At 37.7% G+C, this 25,379-nt stretch overlaps 1 protein-coding gene across 1 annotated transcript in view; it reads right to left on the reverse strand.

Annotated features, from left to right (window-relative positions):
- The window catches only part of IL1RAPL2 (interleukin 1 receptor accessory protein like 2), a 427,562-nt gene that overhangs the window by 17,588 nt on the left and 384,595 nt on the right, over positions 1–25,379 (reverse strand). Inside the window, exon 7 of the mRNA XM_081125734.1 lies at positions 13,800–13,943. Within this exon, the coding sequence (XP_080981860.1) occupies positions 13,800–13,943 (144 nt within the window). The remainder of the gene's footprint in view (positions 1–13,799; positions 13,944–25,379) is intronic.

The following is a 25,379-nucleotide window of genomic DNA, read 5'->3' on the forward strand; positions in this document are numbered from 1 at the left end:
AATGCTAATGTAAGAACCTCCCCATAATCCTAGCACCTCTGCCCCTGTTCCAATCAAGCTCAGGATGCACCTGCAGGCCTTTGACTTTCTCCAGCTATAATTATTCACCTGGGACTTAGAGCTGCCAGTGATACACAGCTGAAAGAATAAAATAGGCCAAAGGACAAACAGCTCCATTCCTATGAGCAGAACATATTTCATTGTTCCTAGAGGATGGTCTTGCTGCCTCAAACTCCATAATGTCAGACTAAACCTTTTTTCCTCTGGCTTTGATAACTTCCCTATCTCACACACTCCCCTGAATTCAACTACTTATTAATTCATTCAAGAATGACTTGTTGAACATATACTATGAGCCAGGCATCTGCAATAACTACATGATTCTTTCACCTGACCGGGGCTTCTATACTCTTACCCCATTGTTTGTTCTGACTATGACTTTTGGCCTGTTCCTATCCTTACTTGTTTTACCTGTATCTTAGTACAGGTGATGCTACAAAGACGTTCCTCTAGAAAAATACTGCTATATTTGCATATCCCAAATCAAGTTATGACAAAGAACATGCATGTCTTCGATATATATTAACATCCAATATGTCTGGATAATAAATTTTACCTAATATTCTATAAACACATTATTTTTTGGAAAATGGTTGCTTCCAGTTTCAGTCATTTCCCTTTAAGATTAACTAAAGGTAAAGAACTTGTGATGGATGGCCAAAACAGGAAGAGAGCTCTCAAAGCGACCATGTCAGATGTCCCAGAAGCTCTAGGATGCCAGCTAGGAAGCAAGTAGTGACGCAGATGCCAGTTTAAAAATGCACTTCAGCTTTATGTATACAGCCAAGAAAACCTCATGAATAGCCACAGCTGTTGCTCACAAAGAAGAGCAAAATGGATACAGCAAAATCAACAACATGATGCAAATAAGATTAACAGCAAGGCCTGAAAATTGTTTTAAAACTAAATAGCAATTCAGCAGCACCACTTTGCTAGGCAAGGCTAATGAGCTTTTATCTGTGTTAAATTGTGCTGACTAAGCTCATCTGAGGAACCAGAAAATAGAGCACAATGCAGACAGAGCATTATAAAGAAGAGGGCTCATACATCGGTCACCATAGGTATGCAGTCCCCAATGAAAAGAGAAGCTATAAGGAAGGGAACCAAACTGTCTGTGGAAGAATTTTCCTGTTATCACACCTGTCCATTCTTGTTTTAAAACCTCATTTTAGTGCAGTTCACCATCAGGAAGTCATTCCGGTGTACAACCCAGTTCTTCCCGTGCTATGCTAAATACAGTGCCAAATCCTTAGCTTCAAAAGTGCAAAGACTATGTAACGTTGTTGATTATTATAACCCTAGTGACTGCTATCGTACCTGCATGTGAGTGTGTGTAGTGCTGATCCAGATGAAGAATATAAGCACAACATGCATAATGCCTGCCACATAATAAACAATAAATATTTAATGACTGAATAGCTTAAAGGTCAAATAAATAAAGCAATCATTGTTCAGTAGATTGAAATGAAATGAATTATATCAAAAAATGGCTAAGAAGTCAGTCTGTTAAACAGATTTTATTTAACAAAAAGTAAGGCATTTTAATTTTATGACATGGCATGCCTCTTCATGTCCTTTGTCTATTTATTTTATGGAGTCTTAGTGTTGTCGCATTAGTTACTCTATATATTTACATAGGACTACAACCAAAATTAAAAATTTTTAAAAAGGCATTTTGAGATCAAATTGGAATTGTAACTAAATTATAGAACAATCAACTTCAATAACCAACTGAAGACTAGCTGAACAGGTCCTATAACCAAGGATTTACAGAAGAAGTCACATTGAGACTGGTAGGAAGGCCTGGCCCTGCTCCCACAGGCAGCAGCTGAGAATCTGGAAGGACATCTCAGCTGCAAAGGCTCTTCTTAAGGAGTGAGGGGTCTCAACCCAATGCTAAGCTCTCCATCCCAGAGCACTATAGCCATGAAGGGGCATCCACATAACATCTGGCTGTGAAAATCAGACTGGATTCTATCCACCAGGGAGTGACAATAGTCTGCTAGAGAACCAGGCACCCTCTTAAAGTGCCAACACAAAATATCATTTGTAACAATTCACCCTGGGCTCTAGCAGAAGGAAGGCAGAGTGGACTAGACTACGGTGAGGAGAGACTGGGGTTTGGGGTTTTGGGGAGAGACCTGAAGGGACAGCCACCAGGACCCCTGTACTGAGTCATTCTCCCACACGGCAGACACCATCTTTCTTGGGTGGGGCACTCCCCTCTCTACAGCATCAGCCTGGGGAAATGCAATAGTCCTACTCTCTGGACTCAATATAACCCCACCCAGTGGAGCTCTCGCCATGTAGCCATATAGAGGAGTCAACTGCCTGAGCCCAGGGTGTACAGGTTTGGGCATACTCGGAGTTTGTTAGTGACTGAGTCGTGTGGCTCTGTGATGGGGACCATTTCCCCAGTTTCCCCATGAGCTTTGCCAGTGTCTCCCCCTCACTGAAATCCACTAGTCCCACCCTCCAGACTCTCAATGCACCCACCCTTCTGTACTACTGGTGGCCCTGCCCTGTAAAGCTGGGGTACTCCACGAGTTCCAGGAAGAATCCAGAAATAGACTGAGTTGTGTGTCTCTAGGAAGAGGGCCACTTTTCCTTAGCACAATTGATCAGTGCAGAGCCTTTCATTCACACAGCCAATGTCTAGGGATACCTGGCAGGTGACAGCTAGCCTTAGTGTGCCCTGGTACGTTTGCTGAGTGGCCTCAAACCCAGCACTGGCACCAAATTTGAACTTGTATCAATCTGGTCAACACCACTTGCACCTACCTGGTGACTTACTGAAAACCTACCTCTTGCAACTCCAATACCACCAGAGGCTCCTTCAGGGACTGAAACTAACAGGCAGCCTGGGAGCAAAGGCAGGTGGAGGCAGATACCAGAGTGCCTTGGGCCTTTTGCTGACTTGTCCCCAGGCTCACTTCTGGTGGAAGCCCATCTTGCTATGCATCTTAGTATATCCTATGCACACCCAGGCCCAGTAGAGGCAGCCACCAACTTTGGATCACTTTGTAGCTCCAGTTTGCCCAGGGCCAGGGCCAGTTCCAGGCAGTGTCTGACATTGACCTGCACCATAGTCCCTCCCAAGAGGCCCTAGTAGCAATACAACCAGTGGTGAGCTTCAGAAATCATCACAGCAGGATCCAATTAGTTCCACAAGTGGCACATCCAAAGGAAGATCATGGTAGGTGCCAGACCTACTGAGGTGAATTCCACTTTGTGGGTCAGTACTTGCACTACAGGTTGTCTGCTATTGTTAGGTGTATCCTCACAGTCAGTCAGCCTGAGGGTCGACCCCATGCATGAATGGGCCAACAGCAATCAAGATTCAATTACAACGGGAGGGCTCATATAACCCACAAAAGCAACACTCCTGGAGAACCCAGCTCAGGTGATCAAAAAGACTGCATCACTGGGTCCCACAGAACACCTACTGCATAAGGTCACCCTACCAAGACTGGGAGACATAACAGATCTACTTAATACACAGAAACAAACACAAAGAAATAGCCAAAATGGGGAGACAAAGAAAAATGCTCCAAATAAAAGAACGAGAAATCTCCAGAACAAGAGCTAAATAAAATTGATATATACAATTGATATATACAAGATATAGAGTTAAAAAAATGATTCTAAGGATGCTCAAGGAACTTAGTGGGAACTTAAAAAGTCTGCTGAATGACACAGAAACCATAAAAAAAGAAACTCAGAAATAAAGAATATAATATCTGAAATGAAGAATTCACTAAAAAGAAAAAACAGTAGGTTACATGAAGGAGAGGATCAAATCAGTGATTTGGAAGACAAGGCAGCAGAAAACACCCAATCAGAGCAGCAAAAGTATTTTAAAAAATGAAGATAGCTTAAGGGAACTTTGGGACATGAAGCACAACAACATCTGCATCATAGGGATACTAATAGCAGAAGAGAGAGGGAAAGGGATTGAGAACCTATTTGAAGAAATAATGACTGAAAACTTTCCTAAGGTAGTGAAGAAAATACACACAAGTCCAAGAAACACAGAGTCCAAAACAAGATAAACTCAAAGAGGTCAACACCAAGACACATTATAATTAAAATGCCAAAGGTTAAAGACAAAGACAGAATCTTAAAAGCAGCACGAAAAAGACAGTTAGTTACCTGTAGTAAGCTCCCAAAAGACTGTCAGCTGATTTCTCAACAGAAACATTTCAGGCCAGAAGGGATTGGTATGGATTATTCAAAGTGATGAAAAATAAGGACCTAAAACCTAGACTAATATAACCAGCAAGGCTATCATTTAAAATTGAAGAAGAAATAGAATTTTCCAGAGTAGAAAAAGCTAAAAAGTTTGTTACCACCAAATCAGTATTACAAGATATGTTAAAGAGTCTTCTTTAATGCCTGGCTGGTGTTGCTCAGTGGTTGATCATTGACCCAAGAACCAAGAGGCCATGGTTCCATTCCAGGTAAGGAGGCATGCCCAGATTGTGGGCTCAACCCCCAGTAGGGGGCTTGCAGGAGGCAGCCAATCGGAGATGTTTCTGTCTCATCAATGTTTCTATCTTTCTATCCCTCACTCTTCCTCTCTCTAAAAAATCAATAAAAAAATATAAAAAACAAACAAAAGAGAGTCTTCTTTCAGAAGAAAGAAGGGAAAAAAGGGGGAACACAATTATAAAGAATAAAATGGCAATAAAACATACTTAATAATCACTTTAAATGTAAATAGTTTAAATGTGTCAATCAAGAGTTATAGGGTAGCTGAATGTATAAGAGAACAAGAGCCATACATATTTGTCTATAAGAGATCCACCTCAGAACAAAAGACACACACAGACTTCAAGTAAAGGGATGCAAAAAGATATTTCATGGAAATGTAAAGAAAGCTGGGGTAGCAATACTTATATCAGACAAAATAGACTTTATTTATTATTATTATTATTATACTTTATTCTTTCCATAACCATTTATCCCCTCGATGCCCTTTTCCACCTTCATAAACCCCCCACCCTTCCCACAATCATCACACTGTTGTCCATGTCCATGAGTCAAAGGCTGTAATAAGAGATAAAGAAGGGCACTACACAATGATAAAGGGAGCAATCCAACAAAAGGATTTAGCCCTTGTAAAAGTTTATACACCCAACATAGGAGCACCTAAATATATAAAGCATATCTTGATGGACATAAAGAGAGAGATCAACAGTAATACAGTCATAGAAGCAGATTTTAACACCCCAATGAAATCAATGGATAGATCTTCCAGACAGAAAATCAACAAGGAAACAGTGGCCTTAAATGAAACACTAGATCAGATGGATTTAATTGATATCTTGAGAGCATTTCATCCCAAACCAGGAGAATATACATTTATTTCAAGTGCACATGGGACATTTTCTAGGATAGACGACACGTTAGGACACAAAACAAGTCTCAATAAATTTAAGAAGATTGAAATCATAGAAAGCATCTTCTATGACCATAATGGTATGAAACTAGAAATCAATCAAAAGGAAAAAAATGAAAAACACACAAACACATGCAGGCTAAATAATGTGTTATTAACAATAAACAGGTTAACAATGAGAACAAGGAAGAAATCAAAATACACCTTGCAACAAATGAAAATGAGAAAACAACAACCCCAAACCTATGGGACTCATCAAAAGGAGTCCTATGAGGGAAATTAATATCATTACAGGCTTACCTCAAGATATAAGAAAAAAAAAATCAAGTAAAAAATTTAACCTTACATCTAAATAAATTAGAAAAACAACAACAAACAAAGATAAAAGTGGGTAGAAGGAAGGTAATCATAATGATCGCAGCAAAAATAAAGAAAATAGATAAACAATATTGATAAACCTTTAACCAGATCCATGAAGAAAAAAAGAGAGAGGACCCAAATAAATAAAATCAGGAATGATATAGGAGAAGTAACTACTGACACCACAGGATTACAAAGGATTATAAGAATATTTTAGAAACAAGTATATTCAAAAGAAATTGGACAATCTGAAAGAAATGGATAAATTCCTAGAAACATACAATCTCCCAAAACTGAATCAGGAAGAAACAGAAAATCTGAACAGACCAATTACAACAAATGAAATTGAAGAAATCATGTAAAAAACTTCCAATAAACAAAAGTCATTGATCAGATTGCTTCACAGGGGAATTTTAACAAACATTCAAAGAACTAACACCTATCCTTCTCAAACTTTTACTAAAAATTCAGGAAGAGGGAAGACTACCAAGCTAATTTACGAGGCTAGCATTATCCTAATTCCAAAAGCAGACAAAGGCACTACAAAAAAAAATTATAGGGCAATATCCCTGATGAACGTAGATGCTAAAATCCTCAAAAAATATTAGCAAATCAGATCCAGCAATACATTAAGAATGTCATACACCACGGCCAAGTGGGATTTGTTCCAAAGATGCAAGGCTGGTGCAATATTCACAAATTAACAAATGTGATACATCACATAAACAAAGAACAAAAACCACATGATCATATCAATAGATACAGAAAAAGCATTTAATAAAATCCAGAACCTATTTATGATTAAAACTCTCAGCAAAGTGGAAATAGAGTGTTCATACCTAAAAATAATAAATGCCATATATAAAAAACCTACAGCCAACATCATACTTAATGGGTGAAAACTAAAAGCGTTTCCCTTAAGTTCAGGAACAAGACAGGGATATCTGCTTCACCACTCTTATTCAACATAGTACTGGGACTCTTAGCCACAGCAATAACACCAGAAGAAGAAATAAAAGGCAACCAAATTGGAAAGGAAGAAGTGAAACTATCATTATTTGCAGATGACATGATACTGTATATAAAGAACCTTAAAGATTCCACCAAAAAAGCTATTGGAACTGAAAAATGAATTCAGTAAAGTAGCAGATTACAAAATAAATATCCAGAAATCAGTTGCATTTTTTATATACCAATAATGAACTACCATAAAGGGAAACTAAGAAAACAATCCCATTTACAACTGCATAAAAAATGCATAGGAATAAATTTAACCAGGGAAGTAAAAGAACTGTACTTGGATAATTATAAGACACTGAAGAAAGAAATGGAAGAAGATACTAATATGTGGAAGCATATACCATGTTAGAAAGAATTAACATTATTAAAATGTCCATGCTACACAAAGCAATTTACAGATTCAATGCAATTCCTATCAAGATACCAATGGCATATTTCACAGAACTAGAATAAATATTACAAAAATTTATATGGGACCACAGAAAGGCTCCAAAGAGCCACAGTAATCTTGAGAAAGAAAAATAAATTTGGAGGTATCACGTTACCTGATATCAAACTATATTACAATACCATAGTAATCAAAACAGGATGGTACTTACATCAAAACAGACATATAGATCACTGGAACAGAATGAAGAGCCCTGAAAAAAACTTACACTTATATGGTCAATTGATATTTGACAAATGAGGCAAGGACATACAATGATGTTAAGACAATCTATTCAATAGATTGTGTGGGGGAAAACTCAAAATGGATTAAAGACATAAATATAAGACCCGATACCATAAAAATCCTAGAAGAAAACATAGGAAGTAAATTCTCATGTTTCTCTGATATAAGTTTTTCTGATATATGTCTTTGGGCAAGGGGAACAAAAGAAAAAATACACAAATGTGACTACATCAAACTAAAATATTTCTGCAGAGCAAAGGAAACTATCAACAAAGTGAAAAGACAACCCACTGAATGGGAGAACATATTAACCAATGATACACTTGATAAGGGGTAAATATTCAAAATTTATACAGAACTCATAAAACTCAACCTGCCAAAAAACCCAAACTATCCAATTAAAAGATGAGCAAACGACCTAAATCAACACTTCTCAAAACAGGACATGCAGATGGCAATAAACATATCAAAAGATGCTCAAACTAAGTAATCATCAGATAAATGCAAACTAAAATACAATGAGATATCACCTCACATGTATCAGAATGGCTATCATCAATAAATCAACAAATAATAAGTGTTTGAGAGGATGTGGAGAAAAGGGAACCCTCGTGCACCATTGGTGGGAATGAAAAATGGTGCTGCCACTGTGGAAAGCAGTATGGAGTTTCCTCAAAAAATTAAAAATAGAACTCCCTTATCACCCAGTAATTACACTTCTGGATATATATCCATATATCTGATGGAATCCAAAACACTAATTTGAAAGAATATATGCATTCCTATTGTTCATTGCAGTGTTATTTACAATAGCCAAGCTATGGAAGCAGTCCAAGTGCCCATCAGTAGATGAATGGAATAAAAAGCTGTGGTACACATATACAATGGAATATTACTCAGCCATAAAAAAGAACGATATCTTACCATTTGTGGTAGCATGAATGCACTTAGAGGCCATTTTGCTAAGTGAATAAGTCAGTCAGAGAAAAACAAGCACCATATGATTTCACTTATATGTGGATTCTAAAGAACAGTATAAATGAACAACAAAAAACAGAAACAGACTCAGATACAGAGAACAGACCGATGGTTTCCAGAGGGGAGGAAGGTTGGGTTAGAGAAATATAGATTGAAAGTTAAAAAATAATCATGGGGATGTAAATTATAGCATAGGAAATACAGTCAATAATATTGTAATAATTATGTGTGGTGCATGTTGAGTACTGGAAATATCAGGGGGAACTCTTTGTAAAGTATATGATTGGCTAACCACTCTGCTGTACAACTGAAACTAATACAAAATAATAATGAATGTAAACTATAATTTAAAATTTTTAAAGAAAAAAAAAAGAAGGCAGTTTTATAAGTACTATCAGTAAATGCTACTATAGATATGAATCAAAGAGAAAACATGAAGGACATGTATATGGGTAAAACTAAATTGTCTAAGAGATTCCAAAATATTTAAATAAAGAGAAAAATTTGGTAAGGTATCTAGCTGACATTAGGTATCATGAAACTGAGTATTTCTAAAAGATTTAATATTCATTTATTCCTCCTCACTGTATACCTGCTGACTTTTTAGTATTCCATTCAGCTAGTACAGAGATTGTGTACTTAAGGTGAAAGTTTCCCTATAGGGATATAAACTATTTTAACTCTCTTTCCTAATGAAGATCCTTGATGTCTCCCCCCACCACATTGCATTTTTTCCCTTAAAACAAATGGTTTGTATCAAAACATAAAATTTTCTAATCAAAATATTACTTATTGTTTTGATCACATGGGCCACATTGGAGATATAGATGCCAAATGGAATAGTTGACCCCTGAAATATTATATGATATTAGCGTGAATTCTTACAAATATGTACTACAACTGATCAGTTAGTCTAAATTATTGGATATGGGTGATGAATGAAATTAATTATTAAAGATTAACTTAATAAATTGTATCATCTCTTACAGGGAGTACTAACAAACCACTTATAATCAAGACTCAAAACAAATGAATTAATTACAGTAGCCTTCCTTTCATATTCTTTCATACAGACAATGCATCTTTTCCGTTTCTAATTGGATACTTTAACCACTTATTGGCACCTGGGAACCAGTAACCTTTTCATTAGCTGCATATTTTATCTAGTTATTTTATGTGCACAGGTAAGAACTCAGGTTTTAAAATAGTAATTGTATATAAAAACTGAGGGTAAGTGACCAAATTTTCATATATATTGTTGGAGCATGTAATTATGCTCAGAACAGGACCTAATTTCTGATTTTGAAGATATGTCTCAATAAGGGTTTATAATACTTTTAAGTGGGCTGCTATAATGGTTGAGTAAATACACTACTTTGATAATGAGCATGCATATGTACTCATCAAACAGCACTGCTCTAATTTACTGTGAAAACATAAAAGTCAATACAACCCACTCATATTGTTTACATAATAGTAACAATAAAACCAAAATTAAAGACTCCTAAAAATTTTTGATGTTACAGTCACCACTCTACCCTTCTTCTATCACTATAAAAATAAAACAAAATAATAAACCCATCTATTTTGAGGTAAGACTGTGATCTCAAAATAACAAAAGCTCTAACCTTCATTATTTAAATATAATAAAAATTAATAATTAAACCTGCCTTTTTAAAGTAATGACTTACAGTTGGACTTCTTTTTTATCTTGGCTTACCTAATGAATTCCACACACATGTCCCAAGGCTTACAGTAGTTTGTGGGTGAGGATTTTATGCATAAGGAGTGACATGCCATGGTTTCTTATTGGAAATACCGATTGGTTCTCTTGAAAAAATTAAATCACTTTTGAATGTTCAAAGAAACAAGGCTCAATACAATACTTTATTGATATTAAAGATTCATAAGATTTCCAAGAGCAATAAATGGAAAACATAAGAAAATTATAAGCCACATTCTGAATTTCTATCATTTGAAGTCACCTTTGAGAATGGTGCTACAATCATCCAAAATATGTAGGATAGATGTACCATGAGCTTTAAAAAGAATATCTTCAAAGCTTTTAATCAGTTTTTTCAGTGATTTGCTTGTTTTCTCAATGTCAAGAATGGCTAAGGAAACTCCACCCCATTTTACATAGTGGCCTGTACTAGTTTATATTCCCACTAGCAGTGAATGCGGCTTTTTCTCCACAACCTCTCCAACACTCGTTATTACTTGTGTTGATAACAGACATTCTAACAGCTGTGAGGTGGCATTGATGCAGTTGCAATAACCTGGTTATTATTTAATAGGAAAGGAGGAAATGGAAGACAAGATAAAGGCATGCCATTTATACAGCTTTGTCAAAAAGCTGCATTTAACATCCTCCAAGTCTGTTCCCTGCTGATGGATGGGGGAAGGAACTGGACAAAGGTATTATAGACGCTTGGCCAGTAAGGTCTGAGTGATGTGGGAAGGTGCTTACCCATCAATCACACCTGGAAGCAGGCTGTGGCCAGCATGGGAGTGGCCACTGCAAGCTCTGGAAACCTGAATATTTAAACTTCCAAACAAAGAAAGTTCCTTCTCTTCTCTCTCTGGTGCATGGGTTCCTGGCCCTTCTGTGGCAGGGATGTGCTCCCCTGTGCCCAGGTCACACACAGCCATGTGGGACTCCGCAAAATAGACTAATTGGCTTTAATTAGCTTGGATGTTGAACCACACCCAGCTGCAACAGAATGGAAGCTCTGGACACTGGCCTTGCTTCTGGTTCTGCTAGAACCCCAGCTGCACCTTTTCCAGGACTGGCTAAAGGGACAGTGAACTTTGGAACCTGATAAATGGAACTTCATGCAAAGAAAAGCCTTTTTTACATCTCATCCTCCTGTGGGGGCTTCTGAAAATTCTTATTTCAGTGGTACCCCAAGAACCTCATTCCCACTCATGTCTGGGAAATCTGGCCCATTAACTCCTCCTGCAACAGTATCTCATTGTAGGTTTTCTTCTTTTTTTCTTTTTTTATTGAGTCTATTGGGGTGACATTGATTAATAAAATTATATAGGTTTCAATTGTACAATTCTATAATATACCATCTGTATATTGTGTTGTGTGTTCTCATGTGTGGAATCTAATGAACAAAATAAACTAATAAACAAAATAGAAACAGACCCATAGATAGAGAACAGACTGGTAACTGTCAGAGGGGAGGCGGGTTACAGGACTGGGTGAAAAAGGAGAAGGTATTAAGCAAAAAAACCCACACCAAACAAACAAGCAAAAAAACCTCATAGACACAGACAACAGAACGGTGATTAATAGATGAGTAGGGGGGTGGTAGAAGAGGGTATAGAGAGGATAAATGGTGATGAAAGGAATCTCGTAGTTTTGATTTGCATTTCCCTAATAGCTAGTGAAGTTGAGCATCTTTTCATATATCTGTTGGCTATTTGTATGTCTTCTTGGGAGAAGTGTCTGTTCAGGTTCTCTGCCAATTTTTTAATTGGATTGTTTGCTTGGTATTGAGATGTAGAGTTCTTCATATATTTCGAATATTAACCCCTTGTTGAATCTGTTGTTTGCAAATATCTTCTCCCATTCAGTTGGTTGCTTTTTGTTTGATTGGTGGTTTCTTTTGCTGCACAGAAGCTATTTAGTTTGATATAGTCCCACTCATTTATTTTTGCTTTTTTGTAAATTTATTTTTATTGTTGACAGTATGACAGATGTCCTCCATTTCTATTCCCCTTTGTCCCCCACCATGCAGCCCCAGCCCCACCCCAGGCCTTCACCACACTATTGTCTGTGTCCATGGGCTATGCATATATGCATATAAATTCTTTGGTTAGCCTCTTCTCATCCCCCTCAAATCCCTCTCCTCTGAAATCTGTCAGTCTATTCCATGCATCCATGTGTCTGTACCTATTTTGTTTGTCAGTTTATTTTGTTCATTAGATTCTGCATATAAGTAAGATAATGTGATATTTGTCTTTCTCTGGCTGGCTTATTTTGCTTAGCATAATAACCTTTCTTCCCTAGCCTTTGAGGTCAAATTCATAAAATCTGCTGTGAGACCAAGGTATATAAGTTTAGTACCTATGTTTTCTTCTATGTAACTTATTGTTTCCGATCTTATATTTAGGTTTTCAATACATTTTGAGTTAATTTTTATATATGGGCACAAACTGTAATCTAGTTTCTTTCATTTCCAACTTTCCAAGCACAATTTATTGGAGAGGCTTTCCTTTCTCCATTGTAGGTTTTTGGTTCTGTTACAGCCACTATTCTTAAAAAAATAAGAATAGATTTATCATATGAACCAGCAACCCCTTGGCCCTGGGTATCAACCTGAAAAACTAGAAAATATATTTTTTTTGGCAAAGATATATGCACCCTTATGTTCATTGCAGCATTATTTTCAGTGGCGAAGACATAGAGACATCGAAAGTGTCCTTTGATAGATGACTGCATAAAGAAGGTTTGGTACATATGTACAATGGAATACTACTCAGCCATGAGAAGAGATGAAATACTGCCACTTGTGACAACATGGATGGACCTTTAAAATATCATGCTAAGCAAAATAAGTCAGACAGAAAAAGTTAAGAACCGTATGGTTTCACTTATATGTGGGATATAAAACAAAGTAACAAATGAACAAACAAGAAAAACGAACAAAAACTCATAGGCACAGACAACAATATAATAGTACCAGAGAGAAGGGGGGTTAGAAAGGGTAAAGGGGGGTCAAATGAATGGGGGGACAAAAGATGATTTGACTTTGAGTGGTAGGCACACAATGCAATATACAGACCATGTAGCATAGAAATGTATATTTGAAACCTATATAATCTTATTAAACAATGTCATCCTAATAAATTTAATAAAAATAATGGCTAAAAATGATCTATATCTAAATTTGAGTTTTCTATGGAAAAATGAAATTGATTTTTAATTTGTTTCTTAGTAAGGTAAAGAGCTTTGGCAGCAATTGTTTTTCATACTGACCAACTAACATCTCCTTGTTAAACTGTTTATTTGGAAATAATTCCAAACATACAGGAACATTACAAAAATAAAACTATTTCAAAGAACACCCATATATCCTTTATGCAGATTCATCTACTGTTAATATTTTCTCCCCTTTGCTCTCTTTCTTGGTAGATAAATAAAAGTTTTATGAACTATTTGAGGTTAGGTCACATTAGTCACAGCCCTTTAACTGTAAATGTTTCTTCATGTATTTCCTAAGAATAGTGATAGTCTCTTACATAATCACAGATTCATGGCTTTTAATTGAACTTGAACAATAGGAAACAGCTTACCATCAGTAGTTTCGTCATCTCCAAAATGCTGTCTGTAGAAGAGCATCAGTTCAATGTTGTAGCATTTGTAGATGACCACGAGTAGCACAAGGAGGAGGATGATTGCTCCCACGCCTCCTGCAAGCTCAATTTTATAGATTAAATCTGGAAGAAACATAATAAACAGGAAAAGGTAATAAAATCAGTAATACTTGAGATTGTCTCATAATTCTGGTCTGTAATATGTACAACCCATTCTGTTTTTCTTTCCAGAAGATTCTTGCTTAATGCAGTAAGTGGCTTTGTTCTTAGTACATTTGTGTAAATAAAATATTTGTAAAATTTACTTTCTTCTAAAGACTGGAGTAAGTTTACTCTTGAAAGTGATAAGTCTATATGCAAAGGAATAGTCACTCCCAATTTGTTTTTAACACATGTGAATCTCACATATATACTTTTGATTTAGGTGTGTTTCAGGAAACTATTAGAGCTGCCTTTTTCTGGGTCCAGGGCCAAGATTTTGTCTTTTAAATCTCACTGGCTTAGAAAGATTACAATCTAGTACTTTTCAGGCCACAGACCCTATTCTCCTACGGAACAGTATCATAAAATTATTCTCAGAATCGAATAAAATCTAATGAGCTTGCAGGATTTAACTGCTTAATTTAACCCTAGGAGAACATAATCCAATAGAAGGTAAGCAAGGGAAATTAGCGTATCCATTTCCCCTACTTATTTGAATAAATGACTATAATATGTATGTGATATAATATGCCCAGAGAGGCTAAAAGAGAATGAAAATGAAATATCCAGGCTAATCACTTGGCCTATTCAGCTAACATCAGGCTACCTGATAGCAGCCTCAGGCTGCTCCAGTGGGGCACCCCTAGACCTCTTGGAGTTAGAATGATGAAATCAAAACATAATGGAAGGACACATGATGTATTCCAGGCTCAGGGAATAATGACTTACCTGTAGCTTAGTTAGTGATATTAACAAATCTAGGGTATATCATCAAAAGAAGGTATAGTACCATGGAATTAAGAGAAATAGGAAGTCAGAGGAGAATTAATAATGTGAATTCAGCAATGTCCAGAGTAGAAATACTGAATCTGAAAGACGCCAAAATACTACAGACATATTTTCCACTGTGGGATAAGGACATTTATTGGTCTCAACATAATATAGATAAAATTGACTAAATGATTAGCTAACCTCCACTTAATCTAATTGCATAATTACCAAGGACTCTTTTATTCCTAATTCAGTTTGCCACATAACTAGAAACTGGAAAAGGGAATGCCATTCTAGTTTATACATCAGTTACTTATGAGTTTGGTTGGCATCCATCAGCCTCCCTGAATGGATCAATTCTGGGGAATTGCCAAAATCAAATTTATGACCATGACTGACTGCCACTCTTTAAGGTTTCTTGACAATCATATCATCAACCTTCCCCTGGGAATGTCCCTTGTTTCTATATAAGCTTATTACTTAAGAGAAGTTAGTCATGTTCAACATAACAATTAAGATTAATATTAAGAAGAAAAAGATAAACATATATAGTATACACTACACTATAAGTAATATATATTATGGATTAAAATTTTTTCAAGTACTCTACTATCTATTCTCTAATTAATCCTTGAGGGCAAGAATTGTTGGTCTAAATTTATAGGTGAAGATTCTGAGACTCGGTAGTTAAATTCACTTACCCAAAGTCATACACTTAAGAAGTGTCCAAGATGGGACTTTAGCTCAGGTATCTTAACTTCAAATTCAAGATTTTTTTATTACACCACAGCTTTATAAGTTCCATCCTGGAAAGTGACATAGGAAATTCTTCTCCCTGTTTCTCCATGTTGTTAATGCTTCTCAAGAACACATGACTTACAGTGAACATTGGTTCCTCTGCCCTTTCAATTTTAAAGAAGTTGAACTACAGTTCACCAGATAGAAACAGGACTGAGTGGATCTCAGGCACTTCATTAGAGGGTACTGAAGAATCCTGTAGCTGTACCATAGAGGAAGGAGGGGCTTCCTAGCATTCAGAATATGAAGGAAAGTTTTAGGCTTTTTGAGGAGAAAGGAAATTTGGTCTTAGGAAAGAGGTGGAGTGAGAGGAGACAGTGGTAGGCAGAGATAGCATGGGTAGTCAAGAGAGTCACTGAGTGGAAAGGTAAGAAACATAAATAAATGTCACTCTTTTTGAGTAAGGTGAGAAGGGGAAGGGTTAGAAAAAGAAGGGAATGGATCTGCTGTGAGGAACAAAATATGTTAATAAGGAACATTATGAAGGGATGCATAATGAGATAGGATAGGAAATTGGAATCTATCTCTCTACTGCCTGCTGTGCAATGTGGTCATTTTGAAAATTAAGCCACAAAATTTTAGGTTAAAAAATCCTACCACACATTAACTCTGCCTCTTGCCCTCTCTATAGAAAGTAGTTCCCCAGGAATGACTCCCTGACTCTATGTGGGTGGTAAGACAGGCTTGCTTATGAAACCTCGTGGGGCTGCAGTATCACAGTCTTTGCTTGTTTTCTCACTGTCTTACATCAATTATGCATTCTTAACAGCCAGTGTTAGATTGACAGAGCAATGGGATTCTTTTGTTGTTGTTATTCTAAAATCTGACTTCTTTTTGATCTTAGGGCATGGATTGATTTGATTCAAAATGTTTTCCTACTATAAAATGCTCATTTTATGTTTTAAAATATTTGGTCCCTCTCTCCCTCCTCTCCCTCCTCTCTCTCTCTCTCTCTCTCTCTCTCTCTCTCTCTCTCTCTCTCTCTCTCTCTCTCTCTCTCTCTCTCTCTCGTGTGTGTGTGTGTGTGTGTGTGTGTGTGTGTGTGTGTGTGTGTTTGGCTCTCTTTGTGTCTCTTTCATCAGAAAAGCTTTCAACTGTTTTCGAAGTCACTGAATAGGAATTTTTCAGCAATTTCTACATTATTTACAGGGTAAAGTTGCTACTGGGTAGATGGAAAACTTCAGTAGCAGGAACAATTTGTGCTCCCAAGTAGCAGACACTTTTTTTCAGCAGTAAATTTATGGAAGAAAACTGTGATGTGAAAAGTACCTTTGTGGTTTTGGGGTCCATTTTATAAAAATCTCATTGAAAGATATTACCTAATGATGGCTATTTATGTTGAAAACTGTGGACCTAGTTCCTGAGACTCAACCAGTATTCTTGCATTCAGCCCAGGCAGTCACATTAAAAGGGAAACATGTATCCTATAATCAGAGGGCAGAATTGCCATCACCCAGAGGACATCTGGCTTTTCTCTTGTCTTCTGTATTCAACTGCCATTGTACATCTCAGAAGGGTCTATACTTCTAGAGATATTTCCTGACTGAGAAAGTGAAAGCCATTTTATTTGCGCTCTGTTTTGTATACACTTCACAAGAATAGCTACAGCCAGAAAAGCAAATATATATGGGATTGTAACTTTTCCTAGGCAACTAAAGTACAATTGTAGTTCATTTTAACCTTCTTAGTTTGAATCCAGTGATCTTTTAACTTTGAATACAAAGATCAGACATTATACACTGGGACAAATAGCAGCTGAAGCCAAGGGACTGGAGAGAGGGAAGGTTAGAAATGTTTTGAGCTTGCTCATAAGTTGGGAATCATGTTAGGAGATCTCATCTGGGAATTTCTTAGAGAGGTTGGGGTTTCAAGCTGGAGCAGTAGCACTGGGAATGAAGGGGGGGGAAGAGAGAGAGAGAGAGAGAGAGAGAGAGAGAGATTTCGTGTTCAGTGATATACTTAACTTTGTTGGAAGGAGAGTATGCACAGAGAAGGAATAATTATCAGAATTTCTTTCACATAAGTTCAGAGTCTTGGTTCACCAAAAGAAAAAAGAATTAGAATGACCACCCTACTGAAATGTTAGTTGTACTTATTGTCATATAGTTCATCAGAGAATGAGGTAGTACATGTAGAAGATGCATAGGTAAGACGTCTTGCTTGGAGAAAGCCCGACCCTGTTAATTAGATATGTTAGACATGAGTTTTCATTTTGATATCACATTGCTTGTTTGTTTGTCTCCCCCCACCCCAGCACTAGGATGTAAACTCCATGAAAATAGGGACTTGTTCTCATTATTTACTGCTATATCTCTAGTGCATAGAACATAATAAGTGCTCAAAAATATTTGTTGGGTGAAAATGCTCTTCCTAGAGGACCAGCACAATAAGGTGGTGGATGGATAATAGGGATTGGTAAAGAGAACCCTCTTTAGTTTATCAGAGGATTCATCAAGTGCTTCTTCTTCATAATCAGAACTTAGAGCATTTTTTATATTTGACTTATAGCTCGTCAGAAGTTATTGCTCTGTAAAACAAGCCATACTCATATTCCAGGTGGAAAAACTACAGCCACTGAGGCTAGGGTATGATGTGATAAACCTTGAAATGTTCATCTCCAAAGGAAATATCTGAAGTTTTACAAGACCAGCCAAATCTTTCTTTCATTAAAAATGTTGGAGTATAGCCATAGTGAGCCCCTAAGGAAACGGAGTAAGGGAAGATGAACTTAATCTTTCTACAAAGCACAGTGAAAAAATTTAAGTGCTACCTAAAACAGAGTGAAAATTGGTATACTGTGAGTAAAAAAGTTTTTTGTCTACATAATGTTTCAAAAAAGGTAGAGACTAATATTTAAAAATCAAGTGATTTCATATCTAGTCTTTCAGCTTCACTTGAAGACTTTGAAGTTCTTATATCCCTGGGTACACACTCCAGCAAGCATGGCAATAATCTAGAAAAGAGTAGTGGCTGCCTCTTTAAAGCAAAGCATATATTCTGTAGCCTGTGTTTTGTTATTTCTACTATCCAGCCCTCATTTTAAAAATGGTTCAATATCTGCCTAGCCCCTGAGGTATTTTAGTTTTCAACCCACAATCTGAAAAATGAATGTCTTTGAAAATAGAATGCACTTAGATAATTCAGGGCAGACACTAATCAAAACAAAATCACAGATAACGACTTTCTTTACCAATCCCTGTTATGAATCCACCACCTTATTTTGCTGATCCTCTAGGAAGAGCATTTTCACCCAACAAATATTTTTGAGCACTTACTATATTCTATGCACTAGGAATATAGCAGTAATTAATGCAGAACAAGTCCGTGATTTCATGGAGTCTACATTCTAGTGCTGGGGCGGGGGGGAGACATGAAGCAAACAATTAATGTGATATCAAATAAGTAACAAATATAATAAACAGAAATAGAGCCAATTTAGATGAAAAAGAAAGCATGATGTGTAGTCCCTCAATAAATGAGTGGATCAAGAAAATATGGCATATATATATAGTTTGTTGGGTGAAAATGCTCTTTCTCTTTCCCTCTTTCCTCTGAAATATGATCGTCTGTTGCATGCATAAATGTCTCTGGATCTATTTAGTTTGTCAAATTCTTTTGTTCATTAGCTCCTTCTTAAAGAAGACCCTTCAACATTTCCTGTAGTGCTTCAACATTTCCTGGTGGTGAACTCCTTTAGCTTTTTCTTATCCATGAAGCTCTTTATCTGACCTTCAGTTCTAAATGCTTGCTTTGCTGGGTAGAGAATCTTGGTTGTAGTTCCATGTTTTTCATCACTTTGAATATTTCTTGCCATTCCCTTCTGGCCTGCAAAGTTTCTGTTGAGAAATTAGCTGACAGTTGTATGGGTGCTCCCTTGTAGGTAACTAATTGCTTTTCTCTGGCTGCTGTTAAGATTCTCTCTTTGTCTTTAACCTTTGGCATTTTAATTATGATGTCTCTTAGTGTGGGCCTCTTTGTGTTCCTTTTGCTTGGGACTCTCTGTGCTTCCTGAACTTGTAAGTACATTTCTTTCCCCAGGTAGGGGGAGTTTTCTGTAATTATTTTTTCAAATAGGTTTTCAATTTCTTGCTCTCTTTCTTTTCTTTCTGGTACCCCCATAGTATGAATCTTGGGACTCTTGACGTTGTCCCAGAGACTCCTTACACTATCTTCATATTTCTGGATTCTTTTTTGTTATTGCTCCTCTGGTTGGGTGTTTTTTGTTTCCTCATGTTCCAAATTGCTGATTTGATTCTCAGCGTCCTCTACTCTACTGTTGATTCCCTGTAAATTATTCTTCATTTCAGTTCGTGTAAGCTTCATTTCAAATTGGCACTTTATTATGTCATCGATTTTCTGTTGTTTTTGTAATACTCTTACTAATATGGTTGAGCATCCTTATAAACAAAATTCTGAACTCTGTATCTGTTAGCTTGCTTTCTTTGCCTCCACATTTTGGCTGCTTCCAGGTGTTTGTTTCTATGTATTAGGTAGAGCTGCTATGTGTCCTGGAATTTGTAGAGTGGCTTTGTGTAGTAGGTGTCCTGTAGGGTCCCGCGGCTCAGCCACCCCAGTCACCTGAGCTGGGCCTTCTAGGTGCTCCCCTGTGTGGGCTGTGTGCACTGTCCTGTTGTAGTTGACCCTTGGTTGCTGTTGGCATCACTGGGAGGAACTGACCCCAAGGCCAATCAGCTGTGAGGACCAGCTGCAACTACAGCCAAAGAGCTGCTGTGCTGGAGATACCCCTATGGAGCAGGATTTACTTCAGTGGAGCTTTAGTGTTCACCAAGTGCGCCCCTTGAGTGTCACTCGTGGATGTAGTAGGGTTGTAATCCAGCGTGGTTGAGTCTGACCACCAGGTGCACTATCTCTGGGGCCTCCCAGAAGGTACAAAGTCAGCCTGTGCCAGTGCCTTGTGCAGGGCCACCCAGCATGAGCTACACAGCAAACCATAGTTGGCTGCTATTTGTGCTGGGATTGGCGTTGCCCAGGAGAGTCCAAGCTATGAGCCAGTGCAGGCTGCTGCTAGTGCCAGGCCTGGGGCCACTTATCAAGCCGTATGGGGCGTGCTTCTGCTTGTTTGAGAAATTTTAGGAAAGTCCTAAGCATGAGGCTCCGGAGGCCACTTGCACAGAAAAGCCCCTGGAAATGGCCTGGATGGGCTGCAGGTGGGGAGGGGCGGGGCCTCCGGGAATCATGGGGCGGGGCCAAGGGCGTGAGTCAGGTGCTGGCGATTCAAACATGGCGCCTGCCTGCCGGCTGTGTGCGGGGAGGACTCACCACAGGAGCCATGGCCTCCGCCAGCCCTTCTGCCTGGGAGGAAGCCGCCCCTCCGCCTCTCGCCCGGATCTCAGGCAGGTTAGTTCCCCCCGAGTGTCCGGGGTCCTTTCCGGCTGCTGCCCGGCGCTGGGCTCAGAGGGAGCGTCCGAGTGAGTCGGTGCCGGGCCCTTTGAGAGGAGCTGCTGGGACTCCCGCGGCCTCCGCGACCCTCAGGGACAGTCCCCGCTGGTTTCACAGCCTGGAGTTGTGGGGACATCTCTTCCCAGCCCTGGAGCCCTGGGCTGGGGGCCCGCTGTGGGGCTGGGACCCCTCCCTCCTCCCTGTTTTGGGAAACCTCAGCCGCTGAGATTCCCTCCCGGTTTTAAACTGCTGGCGGGTACAGCTGTTACCTATGCCACCATCTTGTTTCCTCCCACTGTGTGATCTTGTGTTGATTAGTGTCTTCCCTAAGTTATCTAAGTGCATATTATATATATATATATATATATATATATATATATATATATATATATAATGAAATATTATTGAGCCTTAAAAGAGAAGGAAATCCTGTCATTTGCTGTAATATTGAGGAACCTGAAGGGCATTATACTAAATGAAATAAGGCAGAGAAATATAAATACTATACTGCATAGTATCACTTATATGTAGAATCAAAAAAAATGCTGGCCAGGCCGGGTGTGGCTCAGTAGTTGAGAGTCCACCCAGGATACAGGCCAGAGGGGTTTGATTCCCAGTCAGGGCACATGCCCGGATTGTGGGCTAGGCAGCCGATCAATGATTCTCTCATCATTGATGTTTCTATCTCTCTCTCTCTCTCTCCTTTCCTGTCTCTGAAATCAATAAAGATATATTAAAAAAAAAAAAAAGCTGGAGTCATATAAATAGATAGTAGAAAAGTGGCTGTCAGGAGCTGGATGGTGGGGGAGGCAGTAGGAGAATGTTGGTAAAAGGATACAAACTTTCAGTTATAAGATGAATAGGGTCTGAGGATCTAATGTATAACATGAGGACTATAGTTTATAACACTGTATTGTATAATTAAAATTTGCTAAGAGTCTAGAAAATAAATATGCTTACAAAAAAAATAAACATGTGAGGTGATAGATGTGTAAATTACCTCAATAGGGGAAATTATTTCACAATGTGTATGTATATAACGTTGTCACATTGTACACTTTAAGTACCTTATAATTTTAGTTGCCAATTTTACTTTAATAGGGCTAAAAAGTTTTAAAATAGAGTGATGGGTAATATTATTTTATAGAGGGTGGCCAGGGAAACTCTATCAAGTAGGTAATATTTAAGTAGAGACCAGTATGAAAAGAGGGAATGAGCAATGGGAATAACTTAGGGAAGAATGTCCTAGGCAGAGGAAATACAAAGAGCAATGACCATGAGCTGGGACTGTGCTTGGTGAGCATGAGAAATTGAAAAGTTGCTAGTGCATGTGATGTTTGAGGCAGATTGAGGTGATAATGAGATCAGAAATTACAACAGATTGTGTCATGCCTTTTAGGCCATGACAATAATTTGGGATTTTATTCTAAGTGTACTAGTGAGGCTACTGTAATTGGAGGGTTCTGATTAAAGGACTAATATGACCTGAATTACATATAAAAGGATCATTCTGGCTGCTGTAGTAATAGACTGTAAGGTAAGATGGGGGAAGCACAGAGACCAGTTAGGAGGCTATTGCAGTGAGCTGGCAATTGATGCTTTTGGCTCAAAACAGGGTGGTAGCAGTGAAGGTGGGGAAAGTGGTCAAAGTATGGATATATTTTGAACACAAATCCATGAAAGTAGAGCCATGAGACTTGCTGGTGAACTAGATATAGCATATGAGTAGAGAAAAAAAAGTTAAGGATGACTCCAAGGATTTTGGACTGAACAACTGGTAGTATGTTGACAGCAATACTACCAGAAGGAAACTGGAGGATCAGGTTTATAGAGAGAAGAAATCAGAAGTTCTGTTTTAAACAAGTGAAGCTTGATATGTCTACTAGTGGAGATTTTTAAAACAAAAGTTGGCAAATATTTATACACCTCTACTGAATTCCAATGCCATATTAATGAGATTTTTAATAGTTATTGAGTAAGTAGTTAGGTATACAACTTTGGAGTTTAAGCAGGAAGTTCAGGCTACAAAAATAAATTTGTGAGTTGTCAAACAATAAATGATAAAAAAAAAGCCTTGATATGGAGATGAAATGAAATCATCTAAGCCATCAACAAAATGAAAGGACAACCCACTGAATGGGAGAACAGATTCACAAATGATACATCTGATGTGAAGTTAATATCCAAAATTTATAAAGGACTTTTAAACTCAAGACCAAAAAACAAAACAATACAATTAAAAAGTGGGCACAGTACCTGAATGGACACTTCTCCAAAGAGGACATACAGATGGCCAATAGACATGAAAAGATGCTTAACACCTCTAGTCATTAGAGAGATACAAATTAAAACCACAATGAGATATCACCTCATATCCTTCCACAATGGCTATCATCAATAAATCAACAAACAAGTGCTTGCAAGGATGTGGAGAAAAGGGAACCCTCATTCACTGTTGGTGAGAATGCAGATTGATGCAGCTACTATTGAAAGCAGTATGGAGTTACCTCAAAAAATTAAAAATGTAATTGCTTTATGACCCAGGGATTCAATTTCTAGGAATATTTTTAAAGAAACCAAAAAGAATGATTCAAAAAAATATATGCGCCCCATATGTTCATCACAGTGTTATTTACAATAGCCAAGATTTGGAAGCCCAAGTGCCCATCAGTAGATGAGTGGATAAAAGAGCTGTGGGACATTTACACCATGGAATACTACTCGGCAGTGACAAGAAGGAAATCTTACTCTTTGCAACAGCATGGGTGCACCTGGAGATTATTATGCTCCATGAAAGAAGCCAGCCAGAAAAAGACAAGTACTGTGTGATTTCACTCATATGTGGAATCTAATGAACAAAATAAACAAGCAAACAAAATAGAAACAGACTCATACATAGAGAACAGACTGACAGCTGTCAGAAGAAAAGGGGGTTGGGGAGCTGGGTGGAAAAGGTGAAGGGATTGAGAAAAAAAGAAAAAAAACTCAGACACAGACACCAGCATGGTGATTACCAGAGAGAAAAGGGAGGGGAGGGAGGTAGAAGAGGATCAAGGGGGGAAAAATATTGATGGACGGATACTTGACTTTGGGTGGTGAACACACTACACAATATTCAAATTATGTATTATAGAATTGTACACCTGAAACCTGTATAATTTAATTAATTAATTAATTAATTCACCCCAGTAAATTCAATATAAAAATAAATAAAGTAAATGAGAATAGGGGACCTAAACCCTGGGAAACTCTAGTATTTAGAGATCAGGAAGATGAGAATTAATAGTATTCACAGGTATTCATGATTTAAACACATTTCCTTGCAGAAGCCATGGGAGGTGGCAGTTTTATGGTATAGCTTGGATTCTAATGTTAGATTATTAGAAATTTTAAGGGCTGCTAGTGGTGGCTTTACTTAATAAAAGAGAAATGGATTTGTTTTATAACTTGAAATACACCTATTTCTATCTCCATTGACTGAATGAAAGGAGTCCCATTATTTATTTTTCCTCATAGCAAGTTTTTAATTATAACACTATATATCTTTTGTGCATTTTAAAAAATGTTTTTCTTTGCACACTCACTGCTCTGGAGACTATAAGCCTCACATAGACTTGGGGATCTCTATCTTATTCAGAGCTCTATTCTCCAGTATCTGCACAATGCTTGCTATACATGCACCTCAGTAATAAAAGAGAACTTTCTTCATTCATTAACCAGAATGGGCTCTGAGTGTCTATTAGTTGCCAGACACTGCCCAAGTTGCTGAGGATAGAAAAGTGCATCACATCCTGGCTTAGAGGAATTCTGAGGCTAATATAAAACTGAGATGGACAGGAACAAAATAATTCTTGCTGCAAGGTATCTAGATATGATCAATGTCTGCCCTTCATGTAGGTGGACTAAATGGTTGCCTAGTGCATAGGAGAACTTATCCAAATTCTGTATAATAGCAAACCATGTTTGAACATGTTATATTTCACACCATATCTTTATCATTTTAATCTCAAAGTAACTCTACAAGTTAGATATTATTGCCCCTATTTTACAAATGAGTAAACAAACAGTTCAGAATGTCTAATCAGACAAGTTAGTCCTACTGAACCAGGTAGCTGAATCAGTGGATGAAGTAGGATCTTGTCAACCAGGGTCTCCTGACTTCACTTTCCATATTACACTCCTTTGTACTTAAATGCTCCATTTTTTTCAGATGGATCCAATTCCAACAGAGTAAGAAATGGTGCTGGAGAGATAAAAGCGTTATTTCAGAATAATGACATTTCCCTACTTCTCTTAGAGCTTCAGGTCGAAGTCAAGTATTAGAGCTGGCTGGAAAATAAAATTTCCATCTTGGCAAGGAGGTACAACTAGTGACCTTGCTGATTGAAT

This window comes from Miniopterus schreibersii (genome assembly GCF_964146895.1).
Source record: "Miniopterus schreibersii genome assembly, chromosome: X".
NCBI classification, from domain to species: Eukaryota; Metazoa; Chordata; class Mammalia; order Chiroptera; family Miniopteridae; genus Miniopterus; species Miniopterus schreibersii.